The following is a 20,794-nucleotide window of genomic DNA, read 5'->3' on the forward strand; positions in this document are numbered from 1 at the left end:
CCCTCATTCCTAACACCATTCCCCTCATAAAAACAGTAATAAACAACATGACAACTTATTGAATAATGCAAAATAGAAGAAAATCAGAGGACAAAGGAGGACACTGGACAGTTCAAAAAGTCCCTAAGTGAAGGTAATCCTTACACTAAACAAAGAACTGGTCGGAGGTAGCTGTTAGAAGACTGGTACTACAAGGGCTTTAATGTCTCATCTCTAAGTTTTTCAGCTATCCTGAAACAAAGGTTCAGAAACCCTGCTGTGCTTTAGAAGCACCCATGAATCTTTTAAAAAACAGATGCTAGGATAACAACCAAACCCACTGAGTCAATCTCTGTGCATCCTAGGAATCCAAAGGTACTTTTTGGTAGCCATCTCCATTCTAGATTGAAGTTGGAGACTACTGAACATTACCTGACATGACCTTGCATGTTACAGACACTTATAAATATTTATTGATAACCTGACTTGGGTCTTATGATGTGACCATTTATTTTAAAATTAGTTCTTCTACTAAGCCTATGTAAATCCATGCTGTTTACCTCTATACGATTCCAGACAAAAGTCCCCGTTCCAAACATTGATTAGCTATTATTAATGCACAAAAATAATGTTTTTAGGTGCACATTCAAAAGCAGCAAAATCAGTGTTTTGTACTACTGGGTATATGATTTCACAAACACTGCTAATACTACACACCTCATATGCACAATCTTTCATTCCTTGACATTCATTCAGGTTGAACTACAACTTCAGCAGAACAGGCTGATCTTGTGCTGTCTCTGCCTTCCAACAGTCAAAACAGATTTCGATTATTTGAAACTTTTTGGTGGTTTAACAAACAAATGTTCAATGTCAGATATACAAAAGATAATGTACTAGATGAAGAAAAGCATTAAATCAGGTGCACACAGAGAAAAAATCAGGAACAATCTAGCAGAAAAGACATGACAATTGTCACCCAATGCCCATTCAAGTGCCTTAACTAGAATGATCCCTGCTTTTAAATGAATTGTCCAATCCACTTCTGTTCCCCTCTCCCATGCTACTTTGTCATTAATATAATCTATATAAGATATGATTTTCTCTTACAAATAATGTGTGTTTTGGGAGACAATTCTCCATGGGTCTTTCACATTTCTTCAGTCTTATGAGCAAGGCACGAACCGGGGTGACGGAAATGTTCTGGAATTAGTGGTGATGGCTGCATAATATTGTAAACGTACTGAAGTACCACTGAATTGTACACTTAAAACAGTGAAGAACAAAAACAAGAAATAATGTCTTCCTCCAGAGCAAAGAGCAGGTTTGGTTAGAGCTTCGGAAGCTACACAATTTATCTACCTCCCTCAGGGGCAAAGGGCAAGCAACCTTACTTCCCAATATAAAAGATCTGAGTTAACCAAGAGTGGGATTCCTCTCCTGTAATGCAACCTACCAGATGTGCGGATATGCATATGGCCCATATGCATCACCTCTTTTGGATGCAGTGTAAAGGAGGAACTGATACAAACATACAGATATTCTTGCTGCTTGCTGTGCTGTGAATAATGAACTCATTTGTTTCTGACCCGTGAGCCTCATGGTTTCTGCCAGTATCCATGAAATGGTGGAAGGCTACTTGTTAGCCTTGAAGTATAACAAAATCTCAGATCTTTCACAGTTCTTGACTTAGATATCATGCAGGTAACAGAGCCAGTAAGTGGTTTTAAGACGGAAAAAAAGGGGCCGGGCATGGTGGCTCACGCCTGTAATCCCAGCACTTTGGGAGGCCAAGGTGGGCAGATCACAAGGTCAGGAGATTGAGACCATCCTGGCCAATATGGTGAAACCTCTTCTCTACTAAAAATACAAAGAAATAGCTGGGTGTGGTGGCATACGCCTGTAGTCCCAGCTACTCAGGAGGCTGAGGCAAGAGAATGGCGTGAACTCGGGAGGCGGAGCTTGCAGTGAGTCGAGATCACGCCACTGCACTCGAGCCTGGGCAGCAAAGCGAGACTCTGTCCCCAAAAAAAAAAAAGAAAAAAAAATTTCATTTACACACACACATACCCCCCCCCCCCCCACACACACACACACAGCACAGGGTTTGAGTTTCCCCAAAATGATCTTGGGTAGAATAACTACTGCACCAGAAAAAAACAAGTATAAGTCTGTGGTACTTCTGAAACATCTAGATGGAAGTATTTTAAAGATAGACAGGCCTGAGTTCAGTAGATAATAGATAGTACTCAGTAGATATGCCTGAGTTCAAAATAAGGCTAAAGACAATGTTGCAGTTATCTTTATTTCTACATTGATTTCTTTTGGGGGTCAAAAGCAAAAATTCTCCTTTAAGAGGGGAAAAAAAATCCCTAACCCAAGATATAAAATGTCACTGAATATATATTGACTGGTACTCTCTTCTATGTTTACTTGTTTATCACCACCCACCCAAAAAAAAGGCTAAGAGACTGACTCACTCCATCTCTAAAAATATATATATATAAAAATAAAGGCAATCTAAATGTATATAAATTTTCATCATATAATTAAAAAATAATTTTATATCTTAAACCCTAGGATTAATGTTGTAAACATAAATTACTGTACACATTAATAGATAACCAAGTTAAAAGAATATCATATCTAACCTTTATTATAAGCAGTTTTTACATGAGAACTCATCAGAAAATAAGGAAAAACTAAAACCATATAACTGTTTTTCATTTTGAATTTGTTTTAAATCACAGGTAAGAAAAAAACCGTTCATGCAGCCATTTTAATCTGAGATCGGGTCTCACTGTCGCTCAGACTGGAGTGTAGTGGTGCCATCTTGGCTCACTGCAGCCTCAAACACTTGGGCTCAAGTGATCTTGCCTCAGCCTCCCAAGTAGCTGGAACTATAGGTGTGCACTACCATGCCTGGCTAATTTTAAACAATTTTTTATAGAGATGGGAGTCTCACGTTGCTCAGGCTGGTCTGGAACTCCTGGGCTCATGAGATCCTCCCACTTTTGCCTCCCAAAGTGCTGAGATTATAGGCATGAACCACTGCACCCAGTTCAGGGAGCTTTCTTTGTTGTTGCTGTTGTTGTTGTTTGTTTTTTGAGATGGAGTTTTGCCCTTGTTGCCCAGGCTGGAGTGCAATGGCACGATCTCGGATCACTGCAACCTCTGCCTCCCGCGTTCAATTGATTCTCCTGCCTAAGCCTCCCCAGTAGCTTGGATTACAGGCATGTGCCACCACGCCCAGCTAATTTTGTATTTTTAGTAGAGATGGGGTTTCTCCATGTTGGTCAGGCTGGTCTCGAACTCCCAACCGATGATCCACCTGCCTCAGCCTCCTTAAGTGCTAGGATTACAGGCGTGAGCCACAGTGGCCGGCCAGTTCAGGAAGCTTTCTAATGGCATTTCTAATGACAAAAATTCACATGAACTACAGTAAAATTTTTAAAAAGCTGAATTTCACCAGGGACTTGGAATCCATAAGAAAACCATCAAAGGGAAATCCTAAACCTAAAAACTATAATAAATAAAATGAAGAACTCAAAAGATAGGCTTAATGGGAGATTAGTGAAAACAGAACAGAGGATTCTTAAAATGGAAGAATGGTTACTAGAAAGCATCCAAATGAATACACAAAATGAAAAAAAAAAAAGAATGGAAACAGAATAGAGTGCAAAAGACATATGGAACCCAGTGGAAAGGCCTTAAAAAATGTATAATTGGAGTCCCTTATGAGAGAAGGGAATAAAAAGCCATATCTTAAAAAATACTACCTGAGGCTGGGCGCGGTGGCTCATGCCTGTAATCCCAGCACTTTGGAAGGCCAAGATGGGTGGATCAGCTGAGGTCAGCAGTTCAAGACTACCCTGGCCAACATGCCGCAACTCCATCTCTATTAAAAAATACGAGAATGAGCCAGGCGTGGTGGTGGGTGCCTGTAATCCCAGCCACTCAGGAGGCAGAGGCAGGATGAATTGCTTGAACCTGAGAGGCGGAGGCTGTAGTAAGCCAAGTTTGTGCCACTACACTCCAGCCTGGGCAACAGAGCGAGACTCTGCCAAAAAAAACAAACTACCTGAGAATGTCCCAAAACTATTGAAAGAAATCAAAGGGATCAAGAATGGACTCAAAACTCTGAAATGCTGAAGGCAATAAAATTACTGCTAACTAAAGATAACAGTCTGAGACCACCATTTACATTTAAGATTTATTCCAAAAGTTATCTATGCAAAATAACTTCTGCAATCAGTGACTAAGAGTAAAACAGGTACAAACACAGCGTTTCTGAGTCCTAATTATGAATTATCCTAGAAACAAAAACTGTAGATGTTATGGTACTACTTGTTTGCATACACACTTGTAAATGTTCACTGATTAAAAATGTCAACAATACATCTAAATGTTTTAGATACTGTTTTGGTTTTCCTTTCTTTAGTTGACCTGACAAATCCAATGTGAACTTCTTTCAAAATAAATTACTAAGATTAAGAAACCTATATACTTGAGAGTTAGTTTTCTTTGACAAAGAAGTAGTAATGAGCAGAACCACCTGAGAGAAAATGAGTTTGGACAGGAAGCAACATATAAAAGAAGATTCTTTCTAAAAATATTCTCCCTTTCCATAGCAAAGTTTGGGAGGAGTATGAATTACATTTTCACCACATAAATACCTTGAATATGATAACATTATTCTAGTTCCTTGATATTTTGTAAGAATAAAAAACAGGAGAGACAAATTTATATTTTTAAGAATTCTAAGCATGTATACAAATACTTAAACAAGTTATAATTCATGAAGAATAAAATTATTTTAAAACACCATTTTTGTCAATACTATTTCAAAAAGTAAAAATCTATGATAAAAATACAGCTTATAAGTTATGAAAAAACTAAAACGTTTTAACATCATTTCCTTAAGAGAAAGAAGAAAGAAAAGGAGATAGGCAGGAGAATGTAACCATATTTTTTTTCAGTTTAAAAAAAAGAATAGGAATTCATGTTTTAAACATCTTAAAAAGCTTGACATACAGCCTGGTAACGATAATTAATTATAATGTATTACATATTTGAAAATGCTAAGACAGTAGATTTTAAAAGTTCTCATCACACACAGAGTGTCAAATATGTGAGGTGATAGATATGTCAATTAGCTTTATGTTATCATTTTACATGTATACATATAGCAAAACATCACATTGTACACACAATTTTTGTCAATTAAAAAAATGTGAACACAAACATTGCATATAACTCCAAATAAAACATGTTAATATTATGGTAATAAATTTACCTACAGAATACAATCTCTATCCCTAGGAAAGAAGTTGGTTCTTCCATAAACAAATGCATTTTGAATAAATCATTTCCAATATCATGAAACTTTTGAACTAAAGAAATGCATGTTAGACTGGACTTCTTGAAAAACAGCTCTAGAGAAAAGCAAAATTATATTGTGTGCACATACTGCATTTTCCCATAATGTTTAAAATTATGGTAAATTATGGATGTTTAAAATTCCAGCTATGTTACACAGCTGACAATTACATTTTGACAAATATTTAAGAGAGTCTAACAACATCAAGGATTTCTTAAGGCTTCTTGCTCACTTTTTTGGACTGTTTTAAAAATAATCTCCTCAAAAGTTATCTGATTCCCATAATCAAAATTAAACCTCCTTGTTTCTGATAAACCATTTTTTTGCAGCATTAATAAAGCTCAGTATATAATTCTGTTTACACCAGGAAGTTTACCTGTGCCTCACTTCTAGTCTTGAAAATGCAGAATTCTGGCTTCCCACAGAGTGCTGTGAGGGGAAATTAAGTAATTATGAAGATTACCTATTGTTCATCAAATACCTACTTCCCAGTCACTGTATTAATAAGAGGTGACACGTGTTTAAGTTGCTCTGTGTCATGCCTTACAGGTATTAGTTCATTAATCCCAATAATAGTGCTATAAGGTAAATACTGCTTTGAGGGCCATTAAAAAACTGAGATAGAAAGGTTGAATGGCTTAAGATTCCACAACTAGCAATAAAAGAGTTGGGATTTAAACACATATTTACTTGGTTCCAGAGCCTATACTCATTCCATCAGAAATACGGTTTTAAAATTTTGTAAGCCAAATACGCCAATGTGCCAGAGTTAAGCTGAAATATCTACTACAGCCATCTTTTAATCAGTACTCTAGAAGAAAAATAAAAGCTCATATTTATTACAGTTGAAAGGAAGCTGTACTGAAGAAATATTTAACAATGAAGAAATATGTTGAAAAATATGAAAGCAAAACCCATTTGATACATGTCCAAAATCAATAATGTCTTGAGTAATCTAGCTTATCACCTACATGATAAACTAAATTTCAGATTATGATCAATATTCAGCAGGAACCTATTTTAGATTAATAAGATATCCTATAAAGGCAGAAAGACACACAAGTTACCTTTGTCAGCTATTATAGAGATGTAAAAGCTGCATGCACTCTATGTAACTGCAGATTTGTATAAACTGTTAACAGGGAGTGACATAAAAGCATGTATTTTTCCATTTTGCCATGATTTCCCAGTAAAAATTCCACACTAACACAGACAATATTCATTACATTTGTATAGTTTTGATTCAAACACAGGATAAAAGAAACAAGTGATTCTTTTTTGGGGGGGGACGGAGTTTCGCTCTTGTTGTCCAGGCTGGAGTGTAATGGCGCAATGTCGGCTCACTGCAACCTCCGCCTCCTGGGTTCAAGTGATTCTCCTGCCTCAGCCTCCTGAGTAGCTAGGATTACAGGCGCCTGCCACCATGCCTGGCTAATTTTATATTTTTAGTAGAGATGGGGTTTCTCCATGTTGGTCAGGCTGGTCTTGAACTCCCAATCTTAGGTGATCCACCTGCCTTGGCCTCCCAAAGTGCTGGGATTACAGGCGTGAGCTACCGCTGCCGGCCCGACAAACAAGTGATTCTTAAACTCACAGTTCAATTTACCACTGGCCAAAAGACATTTTTTGAAAAGAATTTTTTCCCAATCCTGAACCTGCATACACTGATATCATGAACATAATCCAACACAAGAAATAATAAGGAAAATTAATATATGTCAATTCAAACTTATTTTCTGACAGCAAACTATCTAGAAATTTAAGCAGATTAAATGCTTTTAAACGTGCCATTTTCCTAATATCACAGATCTAGAAATAGTAAAGTAAAAAATAAGAATCTATAATAATCATAAGAAACAATAACCCAAAGAAAACCAATAAACCTTCACTGACTAGTACTCATTGGGAAGGCTGCTTTGAATTTGGGAAAGGACTTTGATATTTAACATGCTTGGGTTCAAACGGCAACTTTTCACCTTGTTTGTTGTCTGTGAGCCTCAGTTTTCTCAGTCAAAACATGCGAAGTATCATACTTGCCTGGTGACTGTGACTGAATATTTGTCTCTTCCCAAAATGCCTATGTTGAAATCTAATCCCCAAAGTGATGGTATCTGAAGGTGGATCTCTGGGAGGTCATTAGGTCATGAAGGTGGAGACCTCATGTATGGAATTAGTACTCTTGTAAGAAAGTCCCCAGACTGCTCCTTTGCCCCTTTCCCCATGTAAGAACACAGTAAGAAGATGGCATTCTACAAAGAAGGAAGCAGCCCTCACCAGATATCAAATGTGACAGCACCTTGATCTTGGAGTTCACAACCTCCAGAACTGTCACAAACTTTTTGTTTCTAAGCCACTCAGACTAAACTATGCTGTTATAACAGCCCAAGGGGACTAAGACACTTCCTCAAAATTAAATAAAACATATAAAGGATCTAGCATAGTACTTAGCACAAAGAAAACATCAATAGATAGCAGTTTGGGGCATTATAATAATTATAATTATAAAAATTAAATATTAATTTTCAGTCATCGTAGTGTCAGTACTGTAATTGCATAATGAAGATACCTTTTAAATCTTTTAAAGTTGTAAATTAAACTAACAGGTGTGTGACACACAAATATTTGCTGAAATAAAGCAAGAATGTGATGTCTGGTAGAAGATTTTCAGAAGCTTCAAACAGCACAGGTCAACAGATGCATCCAGATTAACAGTCAGTTCCTTACTTAGCCTTACTTACAATATGGTTCAAAGTATCAAACTTCGTTAAATTTTGCCATGAAAACCACCGAGCAAATACTAAGATCAGAACTGCTCCTCTGAAATACTTCATAACTATGAGGCATGCCCAGAACAGTCAGCCTTTAATACACTCCTAATAGAGATTTTGTTACTATATTACTAGGAGATTGTTAAGACATTGGTAATTAGAGTACTTCAAATTTTAGTCTTAACTGTTTTAGTTGTTCAAATGTAGTAATTGCTTAGCTTCTCAAATTCCTCAAGTAATTATTTATTTTACATAACTAAAATTTCCAGATAAGAATATGTTTATACTTTTCAGATATTTTTATAATTAAAAAAATTTTTTAAGTAAATCCTTCTAAAATAGACAAAATATTATTAACAACATACTGTAAGATTCTGTGCTCTGATGCAGAAATGCTTGATTCAGGAAATAGGCCAATAAAAAGAAAATCCATATTTCTTTGGTTTATTGAATCTATATCAAAAGTTCTCTTCATCTGTTTTTTTTCTACCTACCCTCTTTCTTTGTGTATTCGCAGTCAACTCAGCTTTTGTTTGGTAAGAGGGTGCCACAGGATTCTATACAGCATTTGTTCTTGATAATACAGGATCATTATTTATGTGCTCTAAGTATGGTTGTAGAAACACAGGATTTGGAACCTACTGACTTAGGTGCTTGCTTATGCAAAAAAAAAAAAAAAAAAAAAAGACTGTTAAATTACCCTACAATAAAATAAGAGTGACTGAATGGCCTTTTGTGCAGAGACTAACATGGAGACCTTTCTACAAATTAATTAATATACCATGGATGGCAGCAATCTTTTTCAAAATGTGTTCTCACTGGCCTAAAATGTATGATGCTCACCACTGCTGCTATCCTTTGTTGGCCTTTAATTACTGCTGCTAACAGCTACATTAAAAAGAATATCTATCTATCAGTTCTGTATACTTGGCGCACTGTCAAAGTTTTGTGAGTCAAACTCACTTTTAAATTTAGTGTGTTCACAAACCATTAAATATTTTTAACATGGCTTAGCACTTCATTAATTCTTTTTGGAGTTCTTTGAGAGGTGAATTATTCCAAAGCTTACCAATGATTTCTTACCATGAAGATGATGATGCTTCTATGAATATTAATGCAGGAGAAAAAATTCTGTAAGAGTCTCAGTTTAAATTTAAAAGTCTCAAATTTTAAAAGAAAATTTGTTCATATATGGTACTAAGTCGAACTCTGAATAACCAGCAGAGTGATCATAATCTCTAGTTTCTCTGAGTTTCTATTCCCTTATTCAAAAAACTACCTGTGTGCATCTTTGCCAGGTGCTGTAGTGGACATCTGAGGTAAGAGGATGAAGACATTTTCATTTCCATGAAGATTTCATTCTTGTTGGCAGGTAGGAATGAGGGAGCAAATTTAAATAATATATACACAGGTCCTTTTGAGTTTTAAAATTGTGATTCTATGCTGTCATTATGTAGCATCTATGTGCAGCTACTTAATTCATTACTTTTAATAAATATTCATATTTAGAAATGTATAATTGACACCTCCAATCAGGTACTTCTAAATAAAAGGCAGTGAAACTCAAACTTTTCCAATTTGCTATTTGTTGTAGGAGGAAACAGTGGCTGTAATTAATGCTGAAGATTAGGTGATGATAATTCTTTGCATTCCTATTACCCATACTGTCTTTGTTCTTTATTTCCACAGATCATTGAAAGCTGGCTGGAGAAAAGCATAGTGAAAATGTTTTATGAACTGAGAAATATTCTTGGCTGACTTTCAAAGCTTCAGTAGGAAACAAAATCCATAAAACTGACATCCTAGGAAATCAAAAACAACTCTATGAAAAAGTTTAAATACAAATGTTTAATCACTAACATAATGAAATGATTTCATAAAACTTTATTATCTGCTAGACATAGGCAACACAGTAGGGGAAAATGTTCAGCTAATATATAAGCCAGACATTCCCAAAGCATTAACTCTCTTTTCCCTTCAAAAGTCAAGCCCCCTTTCCAAATTATTCCTATTCAAAAGACATATAGGACCACAGATCAAAAGAATATTATGGTATCTTAAAACTGGGGTAGGCAAACTATAGGCACAGACCAAATCTGACCAACCGTTTTCTCATTTGATTACATATTTTCCATGGCTGCTTTTGCACCACAGCAACAGAGATGAATAGTGGTAACAGAGACTATATGGCCCAAAAACCTGAAAACATTTACTAACTGATCTGTTTCAGAAAAAAATGTGCTTACCCCTATTTTTAAGAAACCTCACTCCCATTATGGTAATTATTATACTGGTTCTATTTTCAGTACTAAAAATCCCACAGAATACATGAATTTACTAACTCCTCCAATAAAATAAAATGCCCTACCCAAATTACACACCAGCATCTTATATATTCATTTCTAATTTTAAAATATTTTTTCCTAGTATACATCTTAAGTATCATAACAAGTCCCAAATAGTAGGCACGTAAATTTGTTCACTTTTTTTTTTTTTTTTTTTTTTGAGAAACAGACTCGCCCTGTCGCCCAGTCTGGAGTGCAGTGGCGCAATCTCAGCTCCCTGCAACCTACATCTCCCAGGTTCAAGCAATTCCTCTGCCTCAGCCTCCTGAGTAGCTGGGACTACAGGCACGCGCCACCACACCCAGCTAATTTTTTGTATTTTAGTAGAGACAGGGTTTCACCATGCTGGCCAGGATGGTCTCGATCTCCTGACCTCGCGATACACCCACCTCAGGTTCCCAAAGTGCTGGGATTACAGGTCTGAGTCACCGTTCCCGGCCTCATTTTCTTAAAATCTACCTTCTCACACACCCACAGTCAAAACTGGCTTGTAAGAAAGCCGAAAAAAGAAGGCTAGCCAACATACATTGCTCTGAGTTAAAGCATTACTTATGAAAATTTTCATGGTACATGTAAAATGCAGGCAAACTTTGATTTTAAAGGTGAGATAGCTACAGTAAGAAATCTATGTGTCCTACAACAATAACAAAGAATTCCCAGTTCCTAGTAAAACGCTGCAACAGGCCATCTCTCTAAGGAAACTCATCTCATGCCTTTGAAAAAGTATGCTATAGTACTTAGTCACAACTTATAGACAAAACACAAATAAAAAAATTCACAGAACTCTCATACCACATAAAACTATTATAAGAGAAAATGTGTTACACATTTTCCATTTCTTCTTTTGCTTTGTTTTCCTCAGCATTTCTATTTACTGTTTACTATTTAAATTTTACCAATGTGAAACTATGTTATATACAAGGCAATTAAGTATAAACTGGGAAAAACTGTTTACCAGAAAAATGCCATTGATTTTAGCAACTTTCAAAATGGAAATAAAAATAATAGTGGCTAAAAGTATCTAAGTCGTGACTACTAGAGTTTCTTAAAACATAAAAAAATTCTTCATAAATATTTAGATACATGAGAATTTTTACCCTGAAATAAATGCACTTTTTCTATCCTAAATCCTGATAATATATGAAACAGTAGTAGTATAGTTCAAAGAGCATTAAATCAGAAGACATGAATTCTAGTCTTGTCTAGGCCACAAAAGAATTACGTGTCTCTTCTCTTAAATTCTAGGAGTATCTGTTTCTTCTGAAAAATAAAAGGTTGTACTAGATGACTTCTAAGAACTTTTCCATTTATAAAGTTTTATGATTTTATGAAATTTTAAAAACCTATAAAAATCACATTAAAAAATTTATAACCCTTCTTGAAAAGTGTCATTTAGAGAAATGATGCCTACAAAAATTTCCTTCACGGTGCATAGCATCATGAAGTTATTGAATTTACCTCAAATCTGGATATGCTGCTGCTGCTTAAAAGAGGGTACCCCATTTACTGATTATTATTTTAAAACTCAGACCTCTTTTCAGAACGCCGCTAAGCCTGAGATCTTCATTTTCAATGAAAGCTGGCTCAGAAATTTTTAATTCTTTTCCCTAACCTCCCCAAGTGGAAACCAATTCTGGACTATAAGTGCAGAAACAGCTATAAGAGAAAGCAGTTATTAATATAGATTCTCTACTGCCACACAGAAGATACCAGCCAGCTTTTAACTGAGCACTTAACCTTTTTCATGTTTTAAAACATATTTAATCATATTTTTATGTTCTAGTCATAAAACAATATCCCAAAACATTATATAAAGCTTTAGTGTTACAAAATAGAATAAATCATCTTCCCTATCTCCTAAACAACAAAATTTTCTCCTATATCTAGGATAATTTTTTTTCGTATTTTAAATTTGTGAAGTCAGAATGTGTCCTGCAGTTGGTGATTTCTCAGCACCATTTTCTCAGCGTATTTCTTCCGTAAGTTACATAAAATAATGACGTATCTTATAACTGATGGCATCTTAGAGTGACAAAATGCCATACTGTGTGTCAACTGTAGAATATTTTTTCTAATTCCCAAATGTTTTATTTAATCAGTTTTCCTTCACTAGTATATAAACTCTGTCGAGGTAGATTCATTTCAATCTCAATTACTATATTTCAACCTATATGGAAATCATTATAAGAATATCTTACAAAAATTACTGTAAGAAGAAACATTGAACTTTTCTAGTAGTTACTAAATGCCAGGTATTATGTTAAGCACTATAACATGTATTTACTTCCAAAAACCTAGAATTTGCTATTATTAACTCCACTTTACAGGTGAAGAACCTAAGGCTTAGAGAGGTTAAGGAACCTGCCCTAGGTTCTGTTCACTGTTTTATCCCCAACACAAAGCCTATTGGAGAATGTTCAATAAATGTTTACTGAATGAATGAATGCTTCAAAGGAGACTTACAACAGCTTAGTTAGATGAACAGAATCATTATAATGTAAGTCACAGAGAAAATGCAAGATAAACATTATAATGTAAGTCACAGAGAAAATGCAAGATAAACAAGCTTGAAAGGTTAGTTAACTACCTAGACCTGGAATCCTGGGCTATGTGGTACAGTAGTTGAACAAAAAAGTGGCTCAGGGTATCTGCTCTATAGTCAACATATCTAAATTCAAATCCCAGCTCTGTTATTAGTGATGCATGCCCTTGAGTAGTTACTTAGGTATCTATAGTCCCGTTTTCTCACCTGTAAAAGGAAGATGAGAATAGCACCTAAACACAACGATTAGGAGTTAATACAACAAAAGGGCATAATACACTAAGTGGGGTCCAAACAAAAGGAGTCACATTACTTGGAAGTTAAGTAAAAAAGATGAGCCTATCTAGCTAATGACCCTAAGCTTCAGGAATGTGTTCTTAGTTCCAAATCTGTTCTAGTCCTGCTTGAAGTTTGGCACTACCAAGCAATCACTGTCAGCTAAGGAGTATGATTCAGGATCTCAGGACTCTATGAAATGTCCTGGACAACGGAAGTTGTTATAGGAAATCTACAGGTTAGTCAGTACTCATTTCCTCAGTCAGAGCAGACTGGGCCAACCCTACATGGCTGCACTGTTGATGACAGGATTGCTGCCAAAGCAAGGTTGACTAATAATTTACTGCAGTTTGCTCTCCTCACCACATCACAACCTTGAAAAAGGTAAAAATGTAAGCTAGTCAGGAGGTAAGACAAAGTACTAGAGTCAACTGCCAACTGTATAATATCCTACTTTGCATTAATGCAGGGACCTTTTTGTGAGTTTTTCTTCACTGTAAAGCAATTTAAGTAGTTTCTAGTATGTAATAAGAACTAAAGGAATGTTACCTAATATTATTAGCCCAGTATAATTCAACTCCCTTTCCTCCCTCAATGTCTCACTCCCTATCATATTATCCATTTTCCAAAGAGCTATGTTACTTTTAACAGCATTTTTAATTTTCCCAAATGTAGTAAAACACTTTGAAAAAAGAGTCACACAGCATTTCTTCTAACTTATAATATAAAACATGACAAAAATCCTTATTCAAAGGTACCATAATTTAAATGAACATACAGAAGAAGAGAAGTAAATATCAGGCTTATTTATTCTTCAAGTCCCAAAGAGTCTATTAAACAGGGCAAAGAAGAGGATAAAATATTGGTTATAATTAGATAATTTCATAAACATGAAATATACCGTTCTTTTGAGATACAAAGACTTCAATGGCTAATTAGCAAATAGTATATATATGCTCTACTTACAATGAGCTGGCTGCAATCCTCTGTTTCATGGCTAATTTCCCATGTCTTATCTTTTGAGTAATTTTAAAAAGTCAAAATGATTTGATTTAGCATGAGCAAGACAGTAAAGACTAGCAAATATAATAATTCTTTGCTCAATTGTTAAACATCCTGAATTTGGAAATTAAATTCTTGATAAAAAGAAACCTTCTTCTTCTTCTCCTTTTTCTTTCTTTCTTTTTTTTTGTTTTTGTTTTTTTTTTGAGACAGAGTCTCGCTCTGTCACCCAGGCTGGAGTGCAGCGGCGCAATCTTGGCTGACTGCAAGCTCTGCCTCCTGAGTTCACGCCATTCTCCTGCCTTAGTCTCTGGAGTAGCTGGGACTACAGGCGCCTGCCACCACGTCCCACTAGTTTTTAGTCTTTTTAGTAGAGATGGGGTTTCACCCTGTTAGCCAGGATGATCTGGATCTCCTGACCTCTTGATTCGCCCATCTCATCCTCCCAAAGTGCTGGGATTACAGTCGTGAGCCACCGTGCCCAGCCCAGAAACATTCATCTTTATGCATTGTCATTTTGGGACTAGTTACATGATTCGACCTGAATGTTATAGAAAACAAATGATAGCTTTGGACAAATGAAATCAGTGACTATTTATAGCCTAATATTACACAGAAATGCCTCCTAGTTTATGAAAATTTTCTCTGTTTTCCTATTCCATGAGTAGTTTAACAATGCATAAAATTGGTTTAGTATCTTGGGAATTTTATACTTCTGGTATATCTATCAGTAGTTGTTTCTCAGTTTCCATTGTGTTTAATTCAAACAGCCAAAGAACAAAAAAATGAACAAAATAGCTTTGTTTTAGATTTCAAGTAACAGCAAGCTAATTAGATAAAACAATCACTTATAGGCAATACTGATCCATCATATAATTAGGAAAAAAAGACGAAGACCTGAAAACAGAATGTCACTTTATGAGAGTTTTATGGTTACAAAAAATAAACTACATAAGATTCAGTGCAAATAGAGTACAACCAAAACTCTTTAACTGAGACCCATCAGCACTGTATTTCCTCGAATGGAACTTCATCTTTGCTTTCTGAAATGTCAACTAACTTGATAAATTATGACCAGAAATGTTTCTGTAGAAAAGAAATTGCATAGAATTTATTTCTACAGTCATGTGCCACATAATGAAGTTTGGGTCAATGGCAATCACATATATGAAGGTGGTACCATAAGATCATAGTACTATATTTTTACTCTTAACTTTTGTATGTTTATAATCTAACCATTTTGTTACCACTGCCTACGATGGTATTCAGTACAATAACATGCTGTATAAGTTAGTAGCCTAGGAACAGGCTACCTGGTATAGGTAATATAGCCTATTGCTATACCATATGGCTTATTGCTATATATATATATCTTAAATAGTAAGAGCTCAATAATTGATAGGTATGATTATTATTATCATTTTTTTTCTGATAATAATGGTTTTAAAAAAACCTTTATTTCATAAAAATAAAGGCTGGTAATCCGACGTTTGAAAACAAAATCAAAGTACTGCAGATGATTGTTATACTATCTAGCAATAGGCCATATGGTATATAGTGTAGAAGGCTACACCATCTAGGTTTATAAGTAAGTATACTCTATGATGTTTGCACAACAATGAAATTAACTAATGACTGAATTTCTCAGTATGTAAACTGCTCCCCATCATTAGGTAACACATGACGAGCCATTGAGAGAGAGAGGTATACATTAAACACATATGTTCTCTGAAAAGTTCAATTTGATGAAGACTACCAGAGGAAATGATATCCAGAAGTTACAAATCATTAGTATCTCTAATGTATCTGGTAATTCCTACTGAGCTAAACTCCTATAAAAGCAAGGTATTTTTACAACGTGCCTTGTCTGGTTTCTCACATCACTTTATTTCAGTGGCATTTTATGAGAACTTTGCTACATATTCGACCTCCCATCTGGTTCATATTTAACAGGGTATCCCACCTGTTCCTTTTTGGGATCCAAAACCAGACGTCTCTGATGTCACATAAATGCGGAAGGTCACACTACTTCAGCAAATTTATCTGGCTTTTCTTCTCTTGTAGTTAGGTAAACTTGAGTTTTTGTAACACTCTGTGCCATCTTAAAACATAAGTAATAAGAGGGCTTGAGTGCTTCACTTCATAAAGCAAAAAGACTGGTAAGTATTTATGGAATACCAAACGTGAGGGGGGTGGAACACAGGGCAGTTGGTATGGTTTGACAGTGTCTCCACCCAAATCTCACCTTGAATTGTAATAATCCTCATGTGTCAAGGGCAGGGCCAGGTGGGGTAATCGAATCATGCAGGTGGTTTCCCCCACACTGTTCTTGTGGTAGTGAATAAGCCTCACAAGATCTAATGGTTTTGTAAAGGGGAGTTGCCCAGCACAAGCTCTCTTGCCTGCCACCACATAAGACATGCCTTTGTTCTTCCTTCACCTTCCTCAATGATTGTGAGGCCTCCCCAGCAATGTGGAACTACGAGTTCATTAAACCTCTTTTTCTTTATAAATTATCCAGTCTTGGGTATTTCTTCATAGCAGTATAAAAACAGACTAATCTAGTAAATTGTTAACAGTAGAGTGGGGTGCTGCTGTAAAGATACCCAAAAATGTGGAAGCAACTTTAGAACTGAGTAACAGGTGAAGGTTGGTACAGTTTGGAGGGCTCATAAGAAAACAGGAAAATGGGGGAAAGTTTGGAACTCCCTAGAGACTTGGAGGGCTCAGAAGACAGGAAGATGTGGGAAAATTTGGAACTTCCTAGAGATGTGCTAAATGGCTTTAACCAAAATGCTGACAGCAATATGGAACAATAAAATCCAGGTTGAGGTGGTCTCAGATGAAAAGGAGGAACCTGTTGGGAACTGGAGTAAAGGTTACTCTTGCTATACAAAGAGACTGGCGGCATTTTGTCCCTGCCCTAGAGATCTGTGGAACTTTGAACACAAGAGAGATGATTTGGGGTTATCTGGTGGGAGAAATTTCTAAGCAGCAAAGCAGTCAAGATGTGACAGAGCATAAAAGTTTGGAATTTTGCAGCCTGAAGATACAGTAGAAAAGAAAAACCCATTTTCTGGGGAGAAACTCAAGCCAGCTGCAGACATTTGCCCAAGTAACAAGGAACCAAATGCTAATGCCAACACATGGGGAAAATGTATCCAGGGAAGGTCAGAGACCTTCCCAGAAGCCCCTCCCGTCACAGGCCTGCAAACCTAGGAGGGAAAAATGGTTTCCTGGTCCAGGTCCAGGGCTCCCCCTGCCGCTGCTGAGTGCAGCCTCAGGACTTGGTCCCCTGCATCCCAGCCGCGCAAGGTGTGGCTAAAAGGGGCCAAGGTAAAGCTCGGGCGTGGCTTCAGAGGGTGCAAGCCCCAGCCTTGGCAGCTTCCACGTGGAGTTGGGCCTGCGGGAGGGCAGAAGTCAAGAACTGAGGTTTGGGAATCTCCGCCTAGATTTCAGAAGATGTTGGAAATGCCTGGATGTTCAGGCAGAGGTGTGCTGCACGGGCAGGGCCCTCATGAGAACCTCTGCTAGGGTAGTGCGGAAGGGAAATGTGAGGTCTGAGCTCCCACACAGAGTTCCCACTGGGGCACCACCTAGTGGAGCTGTGAGAAGAGGGTCACCATCCTCCACACCCTAGAATGGTAGGTCCACTGACAGCTTGCACCATGTGCCTGTGGCACTGTGTTGCTGCAGATACTCAACACCAGCCCGTGAAAGCAACCGGAAGGAGGTTGTACCCTGCTAAGCCACAGAGGCAGAATTGCCCAAGACCATGGGAACCCCTCTCTTGCATCAGTGTGACATGGATGTGAGGCATGGATCAAAGGAGATCATTTTGAAGCATTAAGATTTGACTGCCCTGCTGGATTCTGGACTTGCATGGGGCCTTTAGTCCCTTCGTTTTGGCCAATTTCTCCCACTTAGAATGGGTGTATTTATCCAATGCCTGTACCTCTGTAATGTCTAGGAAGTAACTAATTTGCTTTTGATTTTATAGGCTCATAGGTGGTAGGGACTTGACTTGTCTCAGATGAGACTTTGGTCTGTGGACTTTTGAGTTAATGCTGAAATGAGTTAAGACTTTGGGGGACTGTTGAGAAGGCATGATTGATTTTGAAATGTGAAGATATGAGATTTGGAGGGTCCAGGGGCAGAATGATATGGTTTGGCTGTGTCTCCACCCAAATCTCATCTTGAATTGTAGCTCCCATAATTCCCGCATGTTGAGGGAGGGACCCAGTGGGTGATAACTGAATCATGGGGGCGGTATCCCCCATACTGTTTTCGTGGTAGTGAATCAGTCTCACAAGATCTGATTTTTTGTTTTCTTTTGTTTTTTGAGATGGAGTTTCGCTCTTGTTGCCCAGGCTGGAGTGCAATGGTGCAGTCTCAGCTCATCGCAACCTCCACCTCCCGGGCTCAAGTGATTCTCCTGCCTCAGCCTGCCAAGTAGCTGGAATTACAGGCACCCAACACCACGCCCGGCTAATTTCTGTATTTTTAGTAGAGATAGGGTTTCACCATATGGGCCAGGCTAGTCTCAAACTCCTGACCTCAAAATGATTCGCCCACCTCGGCCTCCCAAAGTGCTGGGATTACAGGTGTAAGCCACCGCGAGGCCTGACCTGATGGTTTTATAAGGGGTTTCCCCTTTCACTTGGCTTTCATTCTCTCTTGCCTGTCACCATGCAAGAGATGTCTTTTGTCTTCCACCATGATTATGAGGTCTCCTAGCCACGTGGAACTGTGAGTCCATTAAACCTCTTTTTCTTTATAAATTACCCAGTCTCGAGTATGTCTTTATCAGCAGCATGAAAACGGACTAATATAGCAGTCTACCTCCTAATGACAGGTTCCTAATGACAATTTATACTCTCATCATATGAGGCAGCTCTAACTAAGAAGGATGATAACAGCAATGTTTCATATCACACTAATGACACTTGTAAGTTGTCTTCACCCTTCACTGTAATTACCATCAGCAAAAAATTTTATAATCAATATACACATCAAGAAACTGTGCACGAAGTACATGAATTTATGTTACCCAATATGAACCACTTTTAGTACATATTAAAGGACCACTATACATTTGTAGAGGAAAAAAAATATACTTATGAATAGTTCTGATATATGTGTGTGTGTGTGTGCGCGCGTGTATATATATTTGTTTGAAATGACATCATAGATAATCCTCTTTACTGCCTGAGATTCTGGAGCAAAACTATTAATACTAATTTATATTCTATTTAATTTTATTTTAGGAAACGTTTATTCCAGAGAATTTTAAAATCTGTATAACATATTTTATTATAATTCTGTTCTACTACAAGAATTATGATTAATCCAGTTTTATTTACAGTTCTGATTGTATGTTTACAATAACCCTAATTTTGATAGACAATACTCAGAAGAATCTGTTGATATAAACTATAAAAATTAACTCAAATGCCCAAACAGGTATCAGTGGCTTTTATCCAATATGGATAAAAGTATTATACAGTGATTACATGAAATAATTTAATGGGTATAAGAGGAAAAAATTACATAAACTGAAAACTGTTTTAGGCCAAATGTATTCATAGATAAAAGTTGTATACGAAATGTTATTTATACCATAATTGCTATTATTATGTAACATCATATTATTATATAACAGCAGTGCTATTAAATACTTACCTGCCCCTTTCAACTGCTAAGGCATCCAATTCATCAAAGAAAATAATGGAAGGCGCCACTGCTCTTGCTTTTCGGAAGGTCTGGGGGAAAGAGTGCCACATTAACTAAAGATAAGCAAACACTAGAAAATTCTGTAGTTGGTTTGTGTTTTAAAACTATATTTAGAACCATATTTATTAGGTACAAGTCAACAAGCCTAGTCACTTTGTATAGACCTTATAATAGATGCTCAGAACTTTATAATGGATGTAAAAGTATCCCCTTCAATAGTGCTTAAAGAGACAAGACTACCAATACATATTCATATAGATGTGAAGGAGGCAATTCAGCTAAGCAATCAGAAAATTTCAGTTAAAATCCCAGCTCCACTACTAGTAACTATGTGACTTTCAGCAGTTAGCTTCACTTCTGTAAGCCTCGATTTCTACATCTATAAAATGGAGATGATAACAAACACCTACCTCAGAAAGTTATTTTAATAACTGAATTTAAAAAAGAACACAAAGCATTTGGCACAATGCCTGAAACAGTAAGAGCTCAATAAATGATAGGTATTATTAACTATTAGTAACAGCATTAACTATTTTAACAGAAATGCTGGCTCTTATTATCAGAAAAAAAATGATAGTTTAAAAAAATCTTTATTTGGTAAAAATAAGGGCTGGTAATACGATGTTTAAAAACAAAACTGAAGTATTGCAGATGATCAAAACTGCATTTTTAAATAATAAAATAATATTCACCTGAAGAAAAAAAAATACCACTAAGATCTGGCTTTGGAAATGCCAAAGTCTGTTACCTAAAACAAAAGGGAAACTGC

At 36.6% G+C, this 20,794-nt stretch overlaps 1 protein-coding gene and 1 long non-coding RNA gene across 8 annotated transcripts in view; one reads left to right on the top strand and one right to left on the bottom strand.

Moving 5' to 3' along the window:
* Positions 1–9,948, top strand: part of LOC112427452 (uncharacterized) — a 33,175-nt gene extending 23,227 nt beyond the window's left edge. The window contains exons 3-4 of the long non-coding RNA XR_003019026.2: positions 9,426–9,499; positions 9,817–9,948. This is a non-coding gene — a long non-coding RNA (uncharacterized lncRNA). The remainder of the gene's footprint in view (positions 1–9,425; positions 9,500–9,816) is intronic.
* AFG2A (AFG2 AAA ATPase homolog A) overlaps positions 1–20,794 on the bottom strand; it is a 379,087-nt gene that overhangs the window by 248,735 nt on the left and 109,558 nt on the right. For 6 of the 7 annotated variants that reach the window (XM_011748818.3, XM_011748817.3, XM_011748822.2 and 3 more), the window contains one exon: positions 19,975–20,054. In XM_011748818.3, the coding sequence (XP_011747120.2) occupies positions 19,975–20,054 (80 nt within the window). Of the gene's footprint in view, positions 1–2,061; positions 16,394–19,974; positions 20,055–20,794 lie in introns of those variants that run through there. The other variant, XM_071093078.1, reaches the window with a different exon arrangement.

This window comes from Macaca nemestrina, chromosome 3, assembly GCF_043159975.1.
Source record: "Macaca nemestrina isolate mMacNem1 chromosome 3, mMacNem.hap1, whole genome shotgun sequence".
NCBI lineage: Eukaryota > Metazoa > Chordata > Mammalia > Primates > Cercopithecidae > Macaca > Macaca nemestrina.